Raw genomic sequence first — 23707 nt, 5'->3', positions numbered from 1 at the left:
ATGCTACAGCCCAGGTACAGCCATGCCAGTAGGAGCACGGCTTTGGGGTCCTAGTGCAAAGCATAGAACAGCTCACCCCATAATGGCTCTCTCCCGGGGCTGTGACATATGGGTTCTGTCAGATCCAGCAGTGATGCCAGTCACTGCCTTCCCTGCCTGTCCACAATCTAACTGTACCAGCCTCTGACAGAAGTGACAAGCAAATGTGTGCTCCTTCAGCACAGTGTACATACTTAACCAAGAACTGGCAAAACTACCAAAACCGTAGTCAGCCTTTAGATGGCTTATTACATCAAGTAATCAAAAGTTTTTCATTAAACTAAATGTTCCTATCATATGCAAGATTGGCATTTAAGGTCTTAAGATGTGCTTTCACATGTAAAGGCAAACTTCTAAGTTTGTGCACCCCACAGTATTTCTGTTTTGAGAGTAGCTCCCAGTTGCAAGTGTGACTTGTACAGCACAACAAAGCTGTTATCAACTCAGCTCTGTCTGAACCAGTATCATTATTTCTAATTGCAACATAAACCTTTCCAGACTGCAGCTTAAAGCCCCTCCGTGCAAAAGCGGAGATTACTGATGACTAAAACAGATATTCTGAGTAAACTGCATGCTAAGTATATAGACTAAAATAACTTTTTAAACAATGCCTAATACACAGCAAATCCTTGGTCTCTAACCATTATGTCAAAGTATCCTAAGAAGGGGAAAAAAAACCACCGGATAAAAAGACACAAAAAAAATGCTAAACTACCTAGGTATTACTTTGCTTTACCAGAAAGACATCATTGCAAAGCCAGAAACTCAGAGTTGGGAAACGGAGAATTTATGTAGTGGATGCCACCCACTGTGATCCATCCTTTAATCACATGTTTTACAGAGTATAAATTCTACACAGACACACCTATAACAGGAAGTCAGAGGCTTTTAAAAGTCATGTCCAAACATGTCATCTCAAGACCTTCTCAACTGAAAGCAGTTATAACCTTGTTTTGCTATTTAACTTAAGCAAGATACAGTAAGGAAAACTAGGCTACTTTTCCGATCTGATGAATTATTTGAAACTAGAGTATCCAGCCCGAGGCAAGCACTCTGAGGAAGTTTCAAACAGTCTTTTAAAGGCATTCCTGAAGGAAACTTGTGAACAGTGCACTGTCACTGTGCACAGCCCATAACAAAAGAGTAATTTGTTGCAGCTTTCCACCACATGCCCTGGAGAAGAACTGGCTGATTAAGGTGTAATGTTACTGCTCATGGTGATTGTCAGAGAACGCTGTTTATTTTGTTGATGACATACCCTTATTATACTGCTAACTATGGGAAAGAAAATTACAGTCTTGCATCTCCACTTACCACAAGGATTCCTGCAAAGGCTCTTAAGTTTTTTACCAGGTCCAGCAATGTAGTAACGACCAAAGCCATGAACTAAAACAAAACACAATTTTGTATGCATGACAATCATCCCACTTCCAATCCATATAAAATTATTTTTACTAAAAGGACAAAAGAAATACCAACCAGGAAAGTGAACTATACTAAGTACAGGGCATTTTTTTTTATACAGAGATGTTTTCCATGAGGTACTTAAAATGAACAAACAATGCTGTAGTCCTTTTCATACACAGACAGTATGGTAAGTTTCAGATATACACAGGAACTGACTCAAAGGGCTGTTTGTCTACTGAGACTAGAACAGGAAAAAAAAAAAAAGAAAGTCACAATTGCCCCAAAACTCCAGAGTATCTGCTTCATATTTGATCCGTATAATTTCCTGTTTAAACTTTCTACTGACATTATGACCCCTGATTACATCTGGTAGATATTCATGGCTTATTGAACTAAGATACAAGTCCTGCACCTGACACTAATTCAGGCTTAGCTTTCAAGTAAGTCTCAATACAGAATTATAACAAGCAATCAAACAACTCAAAGTGATTTCAGATTGAAGTACATGTATTCTGGTGAAAATACCCATACTGGGAAACTGGAAAGAGGGATCCATCCCAAATAACCCTCTAGGTGACCAAAAGGTCTGGTATTATCTAGAGAGAGCAAGTCTACCACCTCCTGAGTAAAAAATTCTTCAAGGGTATCATACCCACTCAACCAATTAAGATGAAGCACTACACAAGTTGCACAAGTGTTTCTGGATGCGCTTGCCCACTTTAGAATGCCAGTATCAATTGCACTGACATCAACAGAACTTCGCTGCCAACTCAGAGTCAACCAGCTAGAGAGACAGTGAGTTTGTGAGGTGCTGTGCCATAGTCCGGTCAGACCTGAGTTCTCCCACTCGGGTGAAACAGAAATGCAAACTACATGTTATTCAGAAAGGCTTTAACAAAATTTGTAATTTGACCAACACCGAAATCTTAAGTGTGGGGGGATAAAGAGATACCTTCATATTAGGAATAATCCGCAGGAACCTGAACACAATTAACATGTTCACCAATCGCACCATATCCCACAGGGATAATAAACCCATGAACTCTGGTCTCCTAGAAAAGATGGAATAAAGTAACAAGTGAGAGAAACAGCCCATGACAGGAGGACACCATTAAATCTACTGGGCTGCAGGTAACTAAATTCCCCACAACTTTTGGTTAACATCCATGGCACATTAAAATATTTGAGAAGGGAAAAAAAAAAGGGGGGGGGAAGAGAGAAAAAGAAAAAAAAGATTTCCTCACATAAACGGTATTTATAACCTATGATTGACTAAACACTGCATCCAGTAGTTTTGAAATTCCCAAGAAAGGGACAAACTCCAGCAAGATCAGCAGAGGGCCAGTAAGATGATCAGGGGCTGATGCACCTACTCTACAAATAAAAGCTACAGGAATTGTGCTTGTTCGGCCTGGAGAACACTGCTTCAGGAGAATGTGGCAACAGCCAGAAGTGGTCCTCAAGAAGACAGAAGCAAGGCTGTTCAGTAGTGCATAGTAGGAGAGCCAGGGACAGTAGGTGTCAACTGAAACAATGGAGGCTCACACTAGACATAAGGAAGAACTTAAGAACTTGTCAACCATGAGGACAGCAAGACAGGCGCAGGTTACCCAGAGAGGTCATGAAAGTCTCCATCACTGGAAGCTTTCAAGACCCAAGTGCATAGAGCTTTGAGTAACTTGGTCGACACTTGCTTTGAGCGGGTCCCTTCCAGCCTGAACTATCCTATATAGAAATCTATGATCTGAAAAAGGAAGTACAATTGTTGGCTCAGCAGGAATTTCAGCTACAGTAAGTTCTACTAACTGATGAAGGAAGCAATTCATTTAGCCTGGGCTCTTCAATATGCATACAGAGCTCTTGAAAATCCCTGTTTGTACTGAAGTACCTGGGTAAGCACCCTTCCTTCTGCTGGAGGGGAAGGCACCAAAGAGGGTCCTTTCAGAAAACAAAGCAAAACAAAAATACTGCTATAGCTAGATACTTCAGGAACTTATACGAAGATATGCATTAATCCTTCAGGGTATGCTCAACTGAAGTTAGGCTTCAAAACAAGCACTAAGCTAACAGACTGTCTTGCCAACCTTCTTCCTTACACGTGTATTCCACGGGTGATACAATACACTTCAGATCTCAGTCTGAGCTTTACATGACTTACATCAGCATGCTGGATGCTGCTTTGCTGGAAAGGTGGGCAGGTGGTGGGGTTAAGAGTAGTTAATGAAAAATGCCCTTGGTAACACAGATGCTAAATCATGACCTGCATCACCAATACATTCAACTCTAATAATAAAAGAAATAATTTAAGACACCACTGCATAGAACATATATCCCAGAGTAACAGTCAGGTCTTTGTCCTGTCCTGAAGATGTTACATCTACAGACCAGGCAGTTACCAGCTGCACACACTGTAAGCAGCACGAGGACTCCGAATGATTCATCTGGTTTGCAATCTGCTTGCAGTAACTGATAAAGAGATCTAATAAGGATTACTAGTGCTTCAAGATACTATTGTAGAGCAATCTGTCATCTACATTGAAGAATCAAAGGGCAAAACCAAACCCACATATAATCAATTACAAGTAAGATCAATAGTTAATGCCATTAGACTGTTAGCAATTACTACCCTTATGACAACCATCACTTCTGAGCAACAGGAATGCAAGTAGTGTTCAAAAATAAATCCATTTAAAGCCATAAGGTCTACCAGGTCTTTTCATAGATACTACTGTAAATTAAGACAGAACTTCTCGATGGCAACATAACAAATAATCCTGAAAGAATTAAGGAGAGCCAATGTCTTAAGAGTAAGTTTGTATAAAGAAACGAAGTATCTGAACCTGAAACTAGAATTTGTGAAATCTTCCAGGAGTCCTTTATTTTCGTCTTTTGTTGCTGTGGCAGATTTCAAGAGACAGAACAATGATTTTTATGTTTTTGATAACAAAAAAAAAATCTCAGGATAGTTACCCAAGAACTGTTTGAACTTAACAAAATCAAACTACAAGTTCTTGCTATTCTGGTATAGATCAATAGTTTAAGTCCATGGGAATTTCTTTTTACTAAGTTCTACATTACGAAACAAAACTTAGTCTTCACTCTACATACAAGGTTGCATGCCAGCTGTTTAGGAATTCATATCATTAGGCTTATGGACAATCTGATGCTGAAACATATTAGGTTAGTAGCTGGTTATGTATGTTGTACTAAATTCCTATTCCTGCACCTTGAGTAAGTGTAGGTCTGCTAAGATACTATTTTTCATTAGATAGCAAGGAATACAAATGCACCCTTCTCAGAACAGCTAAGGAGAACTCTAAATTTATGAAAGACGTTAGTAATTTTCCTTCACTTATACATATTGTATGGCCTCTAGTTACTACAAGGGTGAGAAATTATACTAGGTTTGGTCAATTACAGACTGGGCTGACAATCATAGTGTAATGACATAAGTGTGTATATATTCCCCTGACCTACCCCAGACACGGCGCAAAGTGCAACAGTTCAGACAGATTACATACCAACCAGGATGAGGAAATCCATACACAGCAAAAGTTGCAATCTCCAAAACCTTCAGTCAGGGGAGAAAAGATAAAAAAAAAAAAAAATCAAAATCTTACTTTGTGATTCTGAGTTTCAAAAATTAGGTACATTTCTTGATAGGAAATATTTTTTTAAGAGCTTTAAACCACTAATCTGACTCACATTCAAGCTCTGAAATTGTCCTATTTGACTAGGTACTCCCTGTATTAATCCAACGTACACACATCATCCAACAGTGACATAAAAGGATATACAGTCAATTACACTGACCATGAATTTGGCCTCATCTGCCATAAGTGTTTCAGGCTTTTACCAAATAATGGTAACAATCCTCTGGCACCTTTTCTTTTTTTTTTTTCTTCAAAAAGCTAATTGATTTTTAGCTACGTAACAGAATTCCTTACAGAATTACTCCAAGAGCTGGATGTTTCCAAATAACATTAAAGAGGCTGCTTATAAGAAAGCTCACCTTTTCAACAAATTTAAGAAAGCCTACCTCCAAAAAAGAGACCCTAAGAGGTCCATGTGCCACCAAAATGTTGAAGCCACTGAAAACCACAACACTGGTTCATGCTCTTTAACTCTGCATAGCAGTGTTAAATGAAAAGTAATTCCACTAGCTCTTGCAGTTCCTGATCATCCTAGTCAGCGAATCCAGGGATACAGAAGTTAACAGAAAGCGTACCAGCAGAATTACAGTCAGAAGTCCATCAAATCTATTGCTTGGGTATGACAAGTATCTTTTCAAGCCCATCGCTAAGATTTTCAGCATCATTTCCAGCAGATAGCACAGGATGAAGAAGCAGTTGATAGCCTTCAGCCCCAAAACAAAAATAATTATTAGAATAACCAACATCTCAGGCAAGAGCAGTAACTGTAGGAATACTGTTGCATCTCACCCCCAGGAAGAAGTCGTCTCTTTCAGATGGCTGCTTATCTGCATCCATCACCAAAACCACCTTAAACAAGAAGAAATATTCTATGAGTCCACTGCTGCATAAAACAGATGTTTAAGCACAAGAACAGGCTTTTATGCTTTGCACAGGCCTTTCCAAGCAGCTCAGAATATACTTTTTAAGTGCAGGTATTCTCACCTAAGACTGCGTGACTAAAGCATGCCACATATGGACGTCTGCTACAAAAAGTGGTTATCAGAACAGAGACTAAAGAGCAAAAACAGAAGTGAAGTTTGTAATGGGGTGGGGTGAACCACACAAAACCCCCTTTTACTTACACAGATAGAAACAATGTTTGCAAGGGCGACAACATTCCCCAAGTAGCCAAAGTAGGGATGGCCAAAGGCAAACTGCATTTTCTGCATAAAATGGGATTGGTACTCTGGACTGGGAGGATGCTGAAATGAACACATATTATTTGTTTAGACACAAAGCATAAGCATTTTAATAATAATGCAGAAAAAAAACACAGCTAATCTCAGATTTAAGAAACAGACACTTTCAAAACAAAACTTCACGGCCACAGGCTAATTTTGACATTTCAGTAGGAAGGTGTTTTCAAGCTCTGGCTATTAGCAACAAAAAATCATTTCCAATTAGCAAATGGGTTGATAATTATGGCACAGCACAAGATAATGGCAAAGAAGGGAGGTAATTCAACCTTCCTCTAATGCCTCAAAGCAGATAAACTAAACAGCAAGCTATTAATAGTATACACTCCTTCCCCATTTCCCAATATTTGATCTCCCTTAAAAGATTCAAAAGTCTAAGTTATATGCAAACATAGAAAAGAACATTTCCTAACCCTTTGAAAGTGTTACTTTTAACTTTTTTTAAACTATCTTTCTCCACATGCAGAAGACTGCTTTCTGCCCATCTTCATCTGAACGCTTAAAGAATCTACATTTCATTCTTCATTCAGGGACTGGAGGAAAGACTTTGCTTGAGTATATTTAAGTGTTACCCTGCAAAGACTAATACATAGCAAAGAAACGCATTACTTCAATATAGGACTGCCACGATAAGACAAATCCCTCGCCTTACATCAAAAGCAATTTACTACAGAGGTACTTATTTCTCCCCATCACTTGCCAGAAAATCTATGTTAATAGTCTAACTCATATTTCTTGTAATGAATCTTCTTATTAAACAAAATACACACACAGAGCTCTCATCTCTTTTGTTTGGCCCAGTCACTTCAAAAAGCTGACAGAATTAACAACCATGCCTTTTGTATACTTAATGCTACCAGGCAATCCCAAAGTAACGCTGTAAAAGCTCCCAAAGAAACGTTGTTTATAAGAGCAATCCACGAACAACTTAAAAATCAAATGACATCTGATCATACCTAGCGTTCAACAAGTTGTGAAGTTTCTTTATCTGCTTTATAGCAGAATACTATCACTTATTTCTGCACAAGACCACTTATGACGTTCTATAAATGACTCTTACATACATACTTGCTTAATAGCATCTTTGTCTAGTTCTTCAAAGAGCTTCTGAAACTGGGCAGCTGACAGCTGATCACAGGAGCATGTTTTGAGCGACTTCACATGAAAGAGAAACATTCAGATCAACACTTGCAGTAGGTGCATCTTCAAAGACTGCCAACACCTTCAGACTTTCTCTGAACTCCAAAAATCATGGCATGAACTGCAACATTAAGTCTTTAGCTAAGCAAAAACTAGTCTTCCTGTAGCCTGACATAAGTATGAGTAGGAAGCAGCACAGCTAAAACCCAACAAAAAACCCCAGACATTTTCATACCATAGAAAAAAGCTGCTATAAGATAGCAGCTCTAGACCACAGTGAGAAATGCTTTGCTTTCAGAGTGAAAGTAAACAAATGAAAAGGTTAGCTCTGCAAAACAAGAGTTTTCGTTCCTCTGCACCTCTGCGCAGCTGAATGCATTCCTCATTGCACCAACAAAAGCAGCAGCAACCTCAAGGTGAAATGGCTGAGCTGAAAGCTACTATTCCTAGATCAATGGTGTGATTAAAGAAATATCAGTTTCCACAGCTGTCCCACAAGTCAAGTACATAAAGACTAAGAAAATCCAGGTCTTACTCTCATGATGGCTTGCTGGCAGCGAGAATCCATTTCAACTTTCTGGAGCACTTGTAGTAAGGCTCCAACACTGACACACGACCTATTCAAAAGAAAATAGGATGGACCCTGAAACTGATCACTGTCTGGACTGCAAAAATAGAGGAAGAATACCCTTGGAACATCCATTTTTTGAAAAGCAGACAGAATTAAAAGTAAAAAGGAAACAGACCCTGTAAGAGTCCCAGTGTGTTATAAACATCCACTTAAAGAAAAAAAAAAATCTTTAGAAGAGAGGAGCAAACAACTGCCATTTTTCAGGAAGGGACCTCAGTAAACATACTAAACAAAACAAGATGACAAAAAAATCTGCTCTTTTCTCCTAGATAATTTACTGTTTCAACTTTCTCCACTTACTGTTGTGCATTACCAGGAGTCTCTTTCAGGGAAGACAGCACTTCAAACGCAGCCCGAATTCCCAGTCGCCTCCTGAAGAGGGAAGACTGAACCGATTTCTGGACAGTAAAGATACCACAGAGGAGACAATTTACTTACACTTGTTTAAAGGAAGTTCAACTAGATGATACAAGTAAGATCTGCAAATTATTTGCCCCGCCCTTAGAGAGCACCTACTGCAAGCCTACTACTAAAATAATTTTTCAGGAAGGGAAGATACTGTTTTCCTTCTCCCACTGCCGAAGTCCCCATCATTAGCCACTAGTTCTAGTTGTCCATATACTGGGCCCAGACAGACAGACACTCCAGTTTACAAGGAATACCATGAGTCACACGCTGAAATCAGTGAAGCCCATTTCTACCACAAGGACTTGGGAAGATCAGGGCTTCTGAGCTGCTCATGCAGTACTACGCCCTATGGCCAGATAATACACCGATTCTCTGGCACACAGCCCGGATTTGTGTTTATAGATCGTAACAGGAGACTTCCCTAGGCCTCGCTTCATTCAAGAACTCCACGTCGGAGGAAGGAAGCGAACAAACAAGTCTCTGGAGTTCAAGTAAACATCCAGGTTATGGTTTATTTTTAATCCTGGATTGCACAGCCACATGCCTGTTCCAGAGACAACGACAACAGCAAAGCTCAAATATTCACATACTACTGTGCAAAGAGCAGAGTTAAACAGCTTGTTCAACTCCAGCTTCTTACCAAAAAGAAGAAAACCAGTGCCATAGTTTTTCGTGCTTCATTTTTTTTTTTATAGTAATCACTTTCAAACTCAGCTCCATTATTGGGAGTCAGAGTATGACATGCTCTCAAAGGGAAAGAGGAAAACTGAGAAAGAAGCGAAGAACACAGCAGCAGGGAAGGATTACGAGAATTCCTCTTTGCACATACTAGGTTTAAACACTCCTCTCCTACAAGAGAGTGGGGGCCATTCCTTCTGTGTGACATTGCCTCGGGCTTCCTAGTCAACAAAATTTACCTTCTCTGTGGAGTTCTACTAGAGCAGCTATTATTTCACTTTTCCCCCAAAGCCCTCAACCCGACTCCTCTGAAGGACCAAATGAACTATATGAGTACATAAATAAGGGGAAGGAACTATACGACTAGATGTAAGTGAAGGAGGAAATAATAACTAAGGAACTACAAGATCATATGCAAACTAGGAGAAAAAAAAAAAAATCATATGCCCAAAGTCACTGGGTTTCCCCTACCACTAAACCTGAAGTAAACTATAGACACGTAAGACCAACCAGCTGGAACGTACGTGGTTGGGAACACTGTTCCTTCCAAGCTACAGAGGCCATCGCTGTACTGGCACAAAGGGGAAAAAAATTTAACCTACAACCCAGAGGTTTAGCCATCGTACTCAAGTGCTTTTGCATAGCACTATCCTGACTGAGCTTTATCAAAAACATTGCTGTTGAGCTGTGAAGATTTATAGAATATGCAAGAAAGTAAGTAACACTGATGGAACTGAAATTGTTGAAGAACTAACTCGAGAGAAAAATTTCACCACGGAAGTTATAGAGCACTCAAAAGAAAAATCTCAAACAGCTCAAAGACGGCACCTCAGCAAGATCAAGACTCAGCCTGCTCTGAGGAACAACAGACTGACCCTTCCCCTTTTGACTGATGACTGCCTGATCAAAGATTCACTTGTGTGGCATCAGTGTGATAACCATTAATGCTTAGCCTAACACTGTAATTTTCTACTAACCTACTACATGTGTTAACTGCTGAGTAGCTGTGGTGCACCTTGGATGTTCTGTATTCATTGCTGGATATAAACCCAGTCCCAGCCATCTCCAGCTGCACCCACACAGCCTCTTCCTTCCATCACCTACCCAGTCAGTTACTTCTTTTTGGAATAGAAATAGGAAAGTCACAAGGTTAACCTCTTAGATGAAGTACATTTTATTGGAAGTAACTGAGACCATCTTTCATTTGACTGACTTAGTCTCTGCTTTCTAAAATACTCTTACCTCAGGTGATTAAAATTCCTCCCAGATGGTGTAGTTGAACAATTTCATACAGAAAACAAAAGCACTTACACTGTTTCCTGCTATGGAAATTCAGACTACACTCACAGTACACAACTAGCATACATAATGCAACAAAGCACATCACACATCTTGTTAATAAAAGACAAAGAACTTGTAGTGATGAGTTTAATTGTCATCATAGATTGCACACTCCTTGAACAACATGCAAAAGTACACTTACTTTGTCAGCTTTTACTTCTCTAATATAGACACCTGAGTCAAAAAGAGGTCATTATACTGTACATCAGATTCATATTCCATAAAATTAAGAGAATCACATATGATCAGGCATCTTCCAGAAGCACGTTAAAGTATTACACGGATGACTGACATTGCATGGAGAGTAAGCACACTTTCCTTTTAGTTGAGACTCAATACTACCAAGATTAACCACTATACCTGCTGGTATTTGCCTCTTCTTCTGGTACAAGACAATCACAAGGCTCAAGCCCATCTTCCAGAGGCAGCAGACTGCCCTAATCATTCTATCATCACACCCGCCCACCATGGTAAGGACAAAGCAAAAAATACCACATGTGAAGGTGTTTTAGTCAGCAATTTTTCTTTTTTTAATCGAAGGTTTCTAGTCCTGTACTACTCAGAGAAATGAAGTGCTACGATTTGTAACAATTTAAATAGTACAGCAAGTTTTCTTCACAGAGACCAAGTTTAAGTTACTTGTTCAGTTTTATAATAGTCAAATTTGCAGATCCACAGCACACATAGAAGTATACAACCACGTAATTTTTTCATTTAAGGGGATCAAGCTACAACAGCATAAGGGGAAAAGTAGCTACATCAAAGAGCCGTTATATCTTAAAACTACGTCTACAACCAGGATGGGCATACTCCTTTAATATACAGTTGAAACATCTAATACTCAGGGCTTCACAGATTCATAGTTACGGCAGAACACAGAAATTGGGAATGCTTTACTCACCAGAAGATATCCTCGAAACTGGTTGTATATTATTGCTGTAAGCAAGTTCATCAGAAACAAGTTGCCTGTTGGAGAAAAAGGGGTAGTAATAATTATTGAAATACTTAATCTATTTCTCAGAGAAGTTCCAATGCATATAATAAGTCAGATGCAGAATTTTGAAAGGATTTTTCTTCTTGTGTTTGATTTCAAAAAATGTTTGTAAAGTTTGAAAATACTGCAGTATATTTATTCCCCTATAATATGTCACTGAAAAAAAATCCAAACCGTAAGTACCATCCATGAATATTATCTTACAAGATATACAGTAATTGGAAGAAACACAAAAAAAGGAGAAATTTATGACTAAAATTTCCTAGGAGAAAAAAAAAAAACACAAAACCCGAACCACTCTGTTGCTGTTACGCAAATGTCAAAGTTAAAGTGCATTTACAGTACTGAAGACAAGAGGTAACTTACCTAATACGGTGAAGAGTATGAAGAAGATTGAATACGCTCGATTCTTAGAATATGCCGGAATCATTACTGTATCAGATTTAACAAAAAAAAGGAAAGAACTTAATGCTTACAATGAAAACTGGAGACCTCTATTAACTTTTTGGCAATTGGTAAAAGCTCTTATATAGCTCCCCTTTAGAGCTGTATACATAATTACACCAAAGGAAAGGCAAGAATCAAGTTACTAAAGGCTTGAAAAATTTTTATATAACCTCCCTCTGGCTGTACTAAGAGCTACTAGCTTAAAGAATGGTTCTAGTAGTCTGAAGTTAATCTTACTCTATTATTCTTTGAAAAGAGAGACAAGAATTATTTGTGAAAGATTGCTCACCATCAGGATTATTTGCAGTAGTTAGTAGGACCAGCAATGTCGTCAGTGAATCTGGCAGATTCCGGAAATACACCACCCACTCCTTATCCTGCTGGCCATCCTAGTCAAAGGTATGTACATGGTTAGAGAAACACCACAAAAATCACTAAGACCATCTTAGGAGGGGACACACAAGGGGAGACAAAAAAAAAAAAAAAAAAAAAAGGGGGGGGGCAATAATCAACTCCTTCCAGACACAACCAAATCTACCCACCAAGAAAAGCACGAGACAAGCACAAAAATTAGGACGTGTAGGAATACAGTGCAGTCACTCCACTTACTAACAGCCATTAAAAAACATAAGGAGGAAGAGCAAGCTAAGAGACACACAAAGCTCAATATAGAAATTACGGCTGGCTAGCACCTCAGATCCAGGAAGAACAATAAAGTCACAGACAATATAGGAATGTGAAGTCACCCTTGACTGATATAAAAAGCATCACCTCTTAGCCTGCAAGAGATACTAGTGTATTGGAGATAAAGACTCCCAAAATATGAATTTTGTTAAAAAAATAAAATAAAATCACAGACTAATAATACATCTTCAGTCTCAACTCGCATTACAAAAATTAGTGTAGACTAGAAGCTGCTTGCTTTGATATTCCAACTACAGCGTACCTCAGCATAGATGGAAACCTAGTCACCCTGAGCTGTATACACTAGGACTACACTCCAGGACTTGTCCAAAAGTGTAACACAAATTGGGGATGATATTAAAATACATTTTGGCTATACTGAAGAACAGAAAGGAAACATATCTATAACTAGCATTAGTGCACATTATAGGAGTTGCTGAGCAGGTAAAAAGCAGGCAACTGTTCTGTTTTGAAAAGTACGAAGATTCATAATGCTAGGTACAGTATCAAGGAAAACATCACATAGAGCTTAAACATCTTGTAGGAAAAAAAAAGTATTCAAAAAGTCAGTGCTACAGCACCCAAACAATACTTGGAAATACTCTGGCAACTAAGGTCATCACAATTGTTTTGTGGCTCAGTGGAAGCATCAGATGCCCTGCTAAAGCTCAGATGGCGTAAGAATTTTCATTAAAACCACGCTGAGAGGTTAATCTTGGATCATCTGCATGCTTTTTTTTTTTCCCCCAAGTTGAAGTAGAGACAGCTAAAAAAGATACAGAGTGCAAACAATACAAACAAGATTCATGCAGCACAGAACAAACAGCCTTTGAGTCTGCTGCAAAGTCTGGAAGAACACATACTTCTAGAGGACATTAGACAAGACAAAGCAAAAAAATCTAGAGGCATAAATTTCATTACTAAAGGTAGCTTTAGAACTTGCTTTCAGTATTTTGCCATGTTAGATACAATTAGTTTGTATGAGTATTAGTCTAGCAAATCAAAAAAGAAAAGGAAGTCTGCCCTCTGATTTGTTATTTTTCACCTAAACATATACAAAATTGACTGGTTAGGTATACAAGTTACATTCCCATCTGCTGGGAAAGCTTGTAACTGAAATGAGATGCAACATACAGAGATAATACAAGGATCCAGCATGCAGCTAAACAAAGGGGGGGAAAGGTAGAGCTCTGCTTCTAATCTTAGAAATTCTATAACATAGGAATTCAAGGAATTTGCCGACCATAAAGACGACTAAAGGCAGGCTCAAGTGCAAACTGCACTGGGAATGAAGGTGCAAAACCGAGATTAAAGAGAAGTAAAATTATAGGATAAGTGCACAAGAAATATTTGTGCTAATAGGAACACATTTATGGAAGACCATAAAAAGTAAGGACAAAAAAAATTAATATAAAATCTGAGTAAGATACATGAAGATACAGGAAGTTTAGGAGAAAGGGAACATACCCAGAGCACTGGAACACAAAAGTGCTTTTAACTACAAAATTTCAAATGTGCTTTTTGGAAGCAGGAAAAGAAAAAACTGAGGAAAAACCCAAAGAGATCAGAAACCAAAACATCCGAGTAATGCAGGCAAAAACAGGCAAAAACCTACCAAGGCATAGCCAGGGATACCAGTATTGGAAGATAAGAAAACAGAGAGGAAATTAAGCTTAGCAAAAAGCTAGATAAGAGAAAAGAAATGCGTGATAATATAAACAAAAAGAGACAAAATGAAGAGCCTTGAAACAGAACAGCATAAAAGGTTTCAACAAAAGCAGATAAAGTAACTCAATTTGGAGAGCTGTATAAGGAAACTTCTTGTATAAACACACTTTCAATTTCTCACCTGTGGTAATAGCATCAATACCAGCAACATGCAGCATCATAAACAAATGAAGACATCAAACACATTTTGGAATGGAACCATCAGACTTTGCTCTGCGCAGCAGAACTAAAAATAATGTGTCACACCTTACAGCAAGACTGAAGGATTTCAGTTGTGGAGTAGGAAGGATTGTTATCACATAAGCAGCAAAGCAGCGTCTAGAAAAAATTCTTCACTGAAGGATGAATATATTCTAACGGGCCTTCTAATGCACACTTACAGAAATAGCACTATACATGGATACTATGCACATGGTAAATCTCTCTGAACAGACTTTACACTGATGCCAGGAAGTTTGACAAAGTAACATGACTTTTTGGGGGGAAACAAGTTTCACTAGTTTGATTATAAAACTAGATAGGCAGCAGCTACGCGAGTAAAGAAAAAAAAACAAAAAAAGCACACAGAGATATACCAAAGCATAAATATAATCAGTTACCTTTGTTCGAGCAAACAGCAGCATGGCAAACATGGTAAAGAGAGAGAGATGAACAGCTAGTAGTAGAACAACACTGTTGGAAAGAAAACATATCACATGCATTAATACCAACTTTATATTATTTTTAATATCTTTTTTTAAAAATGCAAAAGGATGCCATATAAAGAAAACTAGCGATATTGTCAAGAAGCTGTATGGAGATAACAGAAGATGATCTAAGTTTTGACTCAAAGTAAGAATTACACTTGTTCAGATCATTCCAGCATGAGCTTAGACAATTGTGTGGTCAATGAGATTCAAACACTTGTTTTGCTGAAGTTAGGGTCACATTTATACCTTCCTACCAAAATACAACATGTTGGATTACGTACAGCTTTGAATCTCCTGGGACTTGTTGGTTAAAAACAAGTTAAAACAGGCAAGGACAATAAGTTCTTTAAGACACATGCTTACGGTGGTATGGGTTGTGTATCTGAACTCCTTCAAAAATCATCATGCTGTCTGGCTACAATTTCTCCAGTGGGATATCCAATTCAACATGACTGTAACATTTAACACTTATACTGCTAAAACAATTTAGAAATGAAAAAGCTGAAGCACTCTGAAGATGTCAAGAAAGGTTTATCTTCTTGTGTGGCACTCAGGAGTGAAAGACAAATACATGTATGTCTACCCACACTTCTGAGAAGCTGCCTTGGAGAAACACAGCAGAGACCTTTGCCTACATGATGCCCCAGTTCTTCCCTTACAACAGGGCTCTATGTGACACGTACAGAATTAAAAAACCCCACTCGACTAGCATCAAAAACCTTATCTGCCGCATACAGAGTCACATTATAAGCATTCTAGAGAAATTTTACAGACTAAAGGAATCAAAAAGTTAACACAACCTCCATCCACTGCTACCTGATCTCACCCACCACTCAGCTGGAGACCATCAAGAAGAAAGTTACTCAGATCTCACACAAGAGATTACTAAGGGTAACTATACACTTTCTGTGAGTGTGTTTTCTATGCTATTGCATACCTTGCCATTTCAGGCAATGTGCTGTTGATGCTTTTTAATGTTTTTTTCATCATAGAAGAATTCTGAAGGAGAAAGAAAGGACGAAGAATTCTTCTTATCCTCACATCCTGCAAAAACAAACAGATCAGATATCAAGTTCCCGTAAGACTAGCGCCACAAGTATTTTTAATACAAGTTTGTCAAAAAAAGCTGATATACATCAACAAAGTCAACAGTTTAACATAAAAAAGCTGTGCTCAGAAGCTAAATCTGTCCCCCCTGCAGTCACAAAATATGCAAAAGATTTTATAGTTATGGGTGCCTTGTTAAAAGAATGATAAATTGCTTTAAAAATGTGCTATGACATTTCAATAGCCTGATCAGGCCACTAATTATAAAAAAAAAAATCTAACTTCACTGCTCAGTAGACATAAGAAGCAGGCCAAGAGATGGCGTTTCCATGTTTTCTGCCAAGTTCCATTTCAAAAAGGGAATTAATAGTGAGCTTCTTTAAGTAAAAACACATGCACATTTTGAAAACAAGTGCTCGATTTCAATTTGTGGCTTTTTTTTAATAATTAAAGGGCCCACTTATTACTCAGCAATTTCTGCCTCTGACAGGACTCAAACAGCTGACAGCCTTTATTTTCCTTAACATACACTAAAGCAGGGGTCCTCAAACTACGGCCCACAGGCCGGATACGGCCCCCCAGGCTCCTCAATCCAGCCCCCGGTATTTACAGAAACCCCCTGCGCACCAGGGGTTGAGAGGGGAAACCAAGCAGCCGCAGATGACTGCCTGCCACTTCAACCGCGCGCCGGCCCCCTGTTTAAAAAGTTTGAGGACCCCTGCACTAAAGCATTTAAGCTGTTCGATTCTTGCATTCAAGATGTTTGCCAGCCTTCAAATTATTTCTGTGACTTATCAGCTACTTAAAGTATTTCAGCATCCTGCATTTTAGGATCGGTCTTCTCAAGGCCACACGGAACAGGAAAAATGTCAAAAATAATTTTTTTCCTCAATATTCGCTTGTTCATACATCCCAGCAGTCAAACTGCTCCTTCTACCACTGCTTTGCATGGGAGGCACCTGTTCAAACTCCTTGTCCACTACCACATCTAAAGATTTTACAATTAATTATTTTCAAGCATATTCCCATACTGTAAGCACAATCTTCATCCTAGATAATTAACTTCTTTCAGCCACATTATATTTATTCAGCTTGAATATGTAAAGGACATACATATTTTGGTTATAGTTGTATGCTTATAAGCTGAAGTGACATGTTCTTTCAACATTTTAAGATCACCTCTTTGATACTACCATCACATCCTAGTCAGCAGTGACCAGTGGTCACGATGTAGACTCTGCCATTGAATTAAGACAAAAACATAATTCTCCAACTGTATGACAAAATTGGCGCTATGCAACCAGAGTTTTCTCTATGCTTTTTGATTGTTGACAGACTATAGCATTAAAGCTCTAATTCTATCAATGAACTCACATCTTGTATTAATCAAACAGAATGCCCTGAGAAGCTACATTACACCAAACATTTTCTGTGTTTCGTTGTATTATCCAGCTACCCAAGACCAAAAGATCAAAATTGAACCATCTCATCCTCCTCCCTTAATTTTCCAATATACCGCATCCGCCCTGCTAACTATCCCTTTGCAGGTTCTTCTCCTTGCCACTCTCCACAACTAAGCTGCTGTTGGTTTCTGCAGAAATCAGTTCTTACCTCTGTGCAGAAAAAGCTTAGCGATACAATCCAATCAGCAAGAGAAACAATTAATGTCAGTATGTAAGCCATTAGCCATTTATTTTTCCAAAATTCTTCCCATCCAATTAAGTAACTCTGGGGAAGAAAAAACAACAACCAAAGGATTTTAAAAATAAATTCCAATACACTAAGTCAGCATCAATTGTTTTCCAAGTATTTGTCATTTTAAATAAGTGCTCATAAAGAGCTCCCTTAAATCCAAACAAAAATACACCAATTGGAGAATTTTTCTACAAAAAATAAATAAAGGGCAGTAAAACTGAGGGGTGCACAGAGGCCATGTGAGGCGAATCCTTGGAATGCAAGAAAAATGTCTACTTAATATGGATAAAAAGAGGTTTTCCAGAAACAAGTATCCAAAGAAAAGTTCAGATTCTGATTATTATTAATTTTGTTTAAATGAACTGGCATATATTTGACTATTACGTACCCTGAATTTTATAGCCTAATAAAAGCAGCTAATCCAATATCATTGTATTCTTAGCAAAATTTATTTCACTTTTTCTAACAGGAGTTTATACTTCTTAGGTTAAAAAAAAAAATCATTCAGAAAATATGCATTTACTAATTTCTCCTTAAAGTAAGGCTTTATTAAAAACAAAGCAATCTCATCACGCAAATCCAAGATTTGAGTAACAGTTCCAAGGCATTTTCCAAAACATGAAAACAGAGACAAGCCACACTGACTATATCTACTGAGCTGCCCAACACACCAAGTATTTCATTCGATACCAGATGAATGCAATGCTCACCTTCACGGATACATCAACCACGAACACCAGAAAGCAAATCAGCTCAATGCTTTCTGTTAGGCCACACGGAGGATTCCACGCAGGAAGGCGGTATCGTACATCTGATGTGATAGTAAGCGAAGAAGGCTTTTCAATAAAAGCCAATGCCAGGATTACAGTAATGGTTAAACTCAAAATCCTGTTAGGATAGAGATGAAATTAAAAAAAAAAAAAACAAACAAAAAACAACTAACAACCCACAAAACAACCCCAAAACACACCAAACCCAAAAATGAGTGAATAACAACAAAACACTTACTGCAAAGCAATTTTCTTAGAAGTAAACCAAGTTTATAGTATCATATTTATCACAAATGGGTTAGACCACAACACAGCACTTGATTAGCATGCTGTTGCCTGCATTAGCATAATATAACTGCTGACCACTAAATAATCTCCAGTAGTATTCTTCTGAAACTAACGGCAGCAGACAACCTTGCTACTATTTAACACATTTAGAAACAGCCACTTGAGAAAAGTCCTAACACACAGTGCTATAAAACAGGTCCGCCATGGTCCTATGGCTGTTCTAAAGAGCCAATCTACATGACCATACTTTCATATAACTTGTTGCTTTCCATTTCTATCCTGTTCATGTGTAGTCAAATGACTTGCTACCTACAGTAAGTTCTAAAAAGGATAAAAGCACAATTATCTATTTAACAAAAAGAAAAATGAAGAATAAATTTTTATAAAGACTTACTCCTAAATGAAAAAGCAAAAAAGAATACCAAGTTCTTACCACTGGCAAGTTCTTGAATAGTACCATCGATAAAGCCACAGGGATTTGGAGTCCACACGGTGATTTATAGATCGATACTGAAGGCAGAAAGCAAAAAGGATAATTCAAGCGTTGCATTCAGTCTGTCTCAAAGGCAAAGATTAAGTTACCAAAATAAACCAAGTTCAAATCAACAAAGCTCAGGTCTTGAGACAATTCCAGTTTCACAATAAAGAAATTATTGTACACCTTATTAATCAGCCACCAATGATCATAGCTGTAGTCACATGCTTGTAATGGGAAAAGTTTTACCGAAGTCTCCCTAATCTGAAAATCACACATTGCTCAGATGATCAAACTGGGTGGCAGTTATCAAAAGCAAACATTATCATCATTACAGTTCCTGTTCCATGTACTCATCAAAATGGTCCACCCATTTAGTTCGCCCTTCTAGCATAAATACTATTCATGCATCTTCTTTCGCTTTTCTATTCCAAAAAGCAATAAGATGCAAACAAATTAGTTCTGAATATAGGAGACCTCAACATACTTCTTTAAACAAAAGGTGTTTAACAGTCACAGAAGGACCTATGATTCATCAGAACAAGCTTGCTTTTGCTGAAATCTGCTCAGACCCTCCTCTGCTGCTGTTACTCTGCCTCTGCTGAGAAGTATCTGTTCCAGAAAGGTGTTTGCACCTAAAATATGCCTGATTCTGTGTGCACACATACACACAGACACCCTGCCCTGAAACCTCCCAACCAAAAGCTATCCGAATGCAGCAAGAGAGCTCAAGAATTGCCCTCCAGCATTCCCACTGCCTGCAAGTAATAACTGGGAGATAACAGGATCTAGGAATCTGCAGAAAAGGAGAGACAAAGAAAGGATGAAGACTGGCAAAAGCAAGATGTTCAGCTGAAGCAAGAGTCCCAGCTCCTCACTTGAAGCTAACCTTAAACTCCACCAGCTCTTAAGCTATGCAAGCAGTCAGATTTAAAGGCAAATTACAGGGTATACTCAGTTTCTTTCAGCGGTAAGGCCAGTCACTCTTACAAAAAAACCACCACCACAAAAAAAACCCAACAACCCTAAACCAAAAACCACCCCATAAACCAACTCTTTTGACAAGCTTGAAGAGAAGACACCATCTATTTCATTGTGTAGAAAACATGTTTCTCCTAGGCAGAAGCTCATTGAAACTTTCATACCACAGGAATCTGGAAGTCTGATTTTGCTTTGTGAATCAAGACAATGTTACAAGGAGATTGCCTGAACGCACAGAAACTTAAAAACTACCAGAATATACAACAAATATCCAGCATGAGAAGCATAACAGCTAACAAATGACTTTTATTTACCTGTATTGCATCTTCAATAAATACTACAGCTTGGTTTATATAAAGGTCATTATCAGCTCCAGTACCTATGAAGTTAAAAAGAAATAAGAATCACTCACTGTATTTTAGTTAAGGGTACAGCTTGCATATTAGTTAAGAGAAGCACCACAACCATGGTTCTCATGACAAAGGGCACTACACACATGCAAAAAGTAAGGAGACAGCTCCTGCCATGTTTGCTCTGTCAGCAGCACCATGCATTAAATTAAACTAATAATAGCAGTAGTCTCAAACATATCATGCACTTTTCTGTATTTTGTGAAAAGGTTCTCTCTTACATTCACCTTAAGAAGCTAGATTACACTATTAGTTAACGAGCTATCACAAGACTGGAATATTTCTATACAAAGCTAAGTCTTAAGTAACACATCTTAACGGAGCTTCCATCAAATCATTCTTTCAAAAACTGTACAGTCAACTAAAGCTGGAAAAATCAGACACTAGAGTTGTAGGCATTTTTACTTTTGTTTCATGAAGGTACTGAGACTTAGACTGATCTCATTCTCTCCAAAACCAGTAGAAATCTCCAGCCAGGTAAGAACAACATTAAGTCCTTTTTTAATTTGCCCTGGGAGTCATTATTACCATATCAAACAGATCAGAGTTTAAGACACAGAAAGGGGTGAAGTACAAAGGGGGGGGGGGGAAGGGAATCACCAAATTAGTTACTATGCAACATTTCAAAACCCATTACTAAGCCTATATGAAGATACATACATAGTAAAAGGCAATCACCTGCGTTCACTTGAGTTAGGACCTTCAAGTAGCTAAACTGGCAATTAAGCCAACAAGAGAGACTAAGGCAGTTAAGGCCAAAATGAGAAATAAAGAGGAAGAAAGCAAGCTGAGGGGGCTACAGATACACAAAATAAGTGCTAGTGTAACCTTGCCTCAGAGGGGAAGTGTCCCAAGCAGCACTTCATACTGCCTCCTCACAGAAGACAGTGATCTCAGCACCAGATACAGCGAGAAAGAGTCAGTCCCACTGCTAGCACATTCTCCAGATGCCAAGCAGTGCCAGAAACGCCACTGATCCAAGTCCCGGATGATTTTACATCCGACATGATTCAGCGGCATTTATTTTCTACAAAGACCACAAACAGCTTTTAAATGTCACCATTTATCTGAGCATAAGCAACAACACAGTTTTATACTTACTAAGTCTTACATGAACCACTACGCAAAAGAGGCTGAGCGTAAACAGGAGATAAGCTATGCCCAAGCCACAAAGATCTTATCTTTTTTCAAGACAGGACACAACAGCGATATAAAAATAAAGTTGTTTAAAGGTACAGTATCAGTTAAAAGGATAAACAGGGACAAGCGAAAGCCTTAGGTTCTTGGAGCACAAGCCAGCCTAGTGCTGATCCCAAAGATTTTGAAAGGGCGATATCTAATCAACTGTTGGTAATACAAAACTAAAACAGGGAAGTTAGCAAGAAATATTTAACAATTCCAGTTTTTTTAAAAAAAAGAACCAAACCAACTACACATTCTCCATACACGCTACCACAGACACACAATGTATTCTGCAACTCTTAGTCACAGCAAGTGACACTTAGTCACAAGTGAGGATGGAAGCGCTGCTCGGTTTGGGGGTGCAGGACCCCTCACGGCCCCCTGCGCTTCGGGCACCGAGTAAACAGGCAACAAAAAGAGAAGGTTCACTTCAGTGATGATACCCTGGAAACAGAGAACTTGAGGTCTCCAAAGGAGCTTTTCCTGGGGAAATTGAGAAGCCAGACCTCTGACGTTCGCCAAGTTACAGAAAAAAAACTTGCCAGCACGTTAAAAAAATAAATAAATAATTGGGGGACATGATCAAGTCTCACGCTGCAGCAGGGCAAAGCTTGTACCTAAGGTCTGCGATAGCGGCGCAGCCAGCCCGGGCGGCCGCGGCGGATCCCTCAGCGCCGGCCCAGGCGGAACTGCCGCCGAAAACCGACGGGGCGGCGACCCCTGCCGAGACTCGGCCCCGCCGCAGGCCGGGGGCTTCGCTCCTCCATGGCCCGGCCCGCCCGCTGCCCGGAGAGCGGCAGCGCGGGGAGAAAGACAAGAGGCGCGCCGGCCTCCTCACCGCCTCAGGCACCGGCCACCTCAGCGCCGCCCGCCCGGCCCGCGGTGCCGGGCCCCGGGCACGCCGCCCCCGCCCGCCCCACCGCACTCACCGCCCTCCGCGGCGGAGCGGGCACCGCCACCGGCCCGCCGCAGCCCCCGGCCGGCTCGCCAGCTGCGCGGGGGCAACAGCGGCTCCGCCTCAGCGCCGGCACCCACTTCCATCGGCAGCAAGCAGCGAGCTCCCGCCGTGCCGCCGCCGCCGGGGTGCGAGGGGATGGGACAGGAGCGGGGGCGGGACGGGAGCGGGGGCGGGACGGGAGGGCTGCGCCCGCCCGGCGGCCCCGCCCGCTGCACGTGACCGCTGCCGGGGCAGGGCGGGAGCGCGGCTCCTCCCGCCGCCCCGGGGCTGCCGCCGCAGGTCGGGCCCGCCCTCCGCCTCAGGGGTCTCCCTCGAAAGAAGTGGGGGTTCTTCACCGGAATTAACGAGAGCAGATCCCAGGAGTCGTTAAAGATTAAAAAAAAAAAAAAATTGCACAAAAGTTGCAGCTTTTTTACCTCACGGCAGATGTAAACTCAGTACCTCTAGTCAGTGGCTGCCTCGGGGAGCCGCGGAACACTGAGACCGCACGGGCCTGGGGGTAGGATTCACGGAGAGAATAACTCTAAGGAGAACATTACATTCACATGCTTCGGTAATCATCTACATCCCTAGTCGCAGAAAGTATTTAATTTTTATTTTGTCACCTAGGCATCGCAGAAGCAAGTATGAATGTAGCTTAGGCTACTTCGGCTGCTAGGACACGCTTCTTCCCTTCTGCTACTCTCCCCCTTTCCCCACGGTCCTCTCACACACACTTGCACTGTTGAATTTCATAAAGCTGCTCTAAAGAGTAGATGTCGGCATATTTTGGAGCTACACACACTTTCCTCCCAGGTACTGGGAGCAACGGCAGCATAAGGATA

At 39.9% G+C, this 23707-nt stretch overlaps 1 protein-coding gene across 1 annotated transcript in view; it reads right to left on the bottom strand.

The window, feature by feature from the left end:
* TPCN2 (two pore segment channel 2) overlaps positions 1-23009 on the bottom strand; it is a 30834-nt gene extending 7825 nt beyond the window's left edge. Inside the window, exons 1-19 of the mRNA XM_040609111.1 lie at positions 22855-23009; positions 20648-20712; positions 19311-19387; positions 18530-18707; positions 17736-17852; positions 16015-16121; positions 14988-15060; positions 12266-12365; positions 11896-11961; positions 11437-11501; positions 8409-8506; positions 8013-8094; positions 7406-7492; positions 6224-6343; positions 5889-5948; positions 5675-5803; positions 4968-5017; positions 2399-2498; positions 1354-1425 (exon numbers count right to left, since the gene is read on the bottom strand). Of these exons, the coding sequence (XP_040465045.1) occupies positions 1354-1425; positions 2399-2498; positions 4968-5017; positions 5675-5803; positions 5889-5948; positions 6224-6343; positions 7406-7492; positions 8013-8094; positions 8409-8506; positions 11437-11501; positions 11896-11961; positions 12266-12365; positions 14988-15060; positions 16015-16121; positions 17736-17852; positions 18530-18707; positions 19311-19387; positions 20648-20712; positions 22855-22966 (1758 nt within the window). The 5' untranslated portion in view covers positions 22967-23009. The remainder of the gene's footprint in view (positions 1-1353; positions 1426-2398; positions 2499-4967; positions 5018-5674; positions 5804-5888; positions 5949-6223; positions 6344-7405; positions 7493-8012; positions 8095-8408; positions 8507-11436; positions 11502-11895; positions 11962-12265; positions 12366-14987; positions 15061-16014; positions 16122-17735; positions 17853-18529; positions 18708-19310; positions 19388-20647; positions 20713-22854) is intronic.
* Positions 23010-23707: the final 698 nt, after the last annotated feature.

The sequence above is a fragment of the Falco naumanni genome, chromosome 10 (assembly GCF_017639655.2).
Source record: "Falco naumanni isolate bFalNau1 chromosome 10, bFalNau1.pat, whole genome shotgun sequence".
Taxonomy (NCBI): Eukaryota; Metazoa; Chordata; class Aves; order Falconiformes; family Falconidae; genus Falco; species Falco naumanni.
Note: the sequence above shows the minus strand (reverse complement) of the source record. Positions and strands in the feature narration are given on the sequence as shown.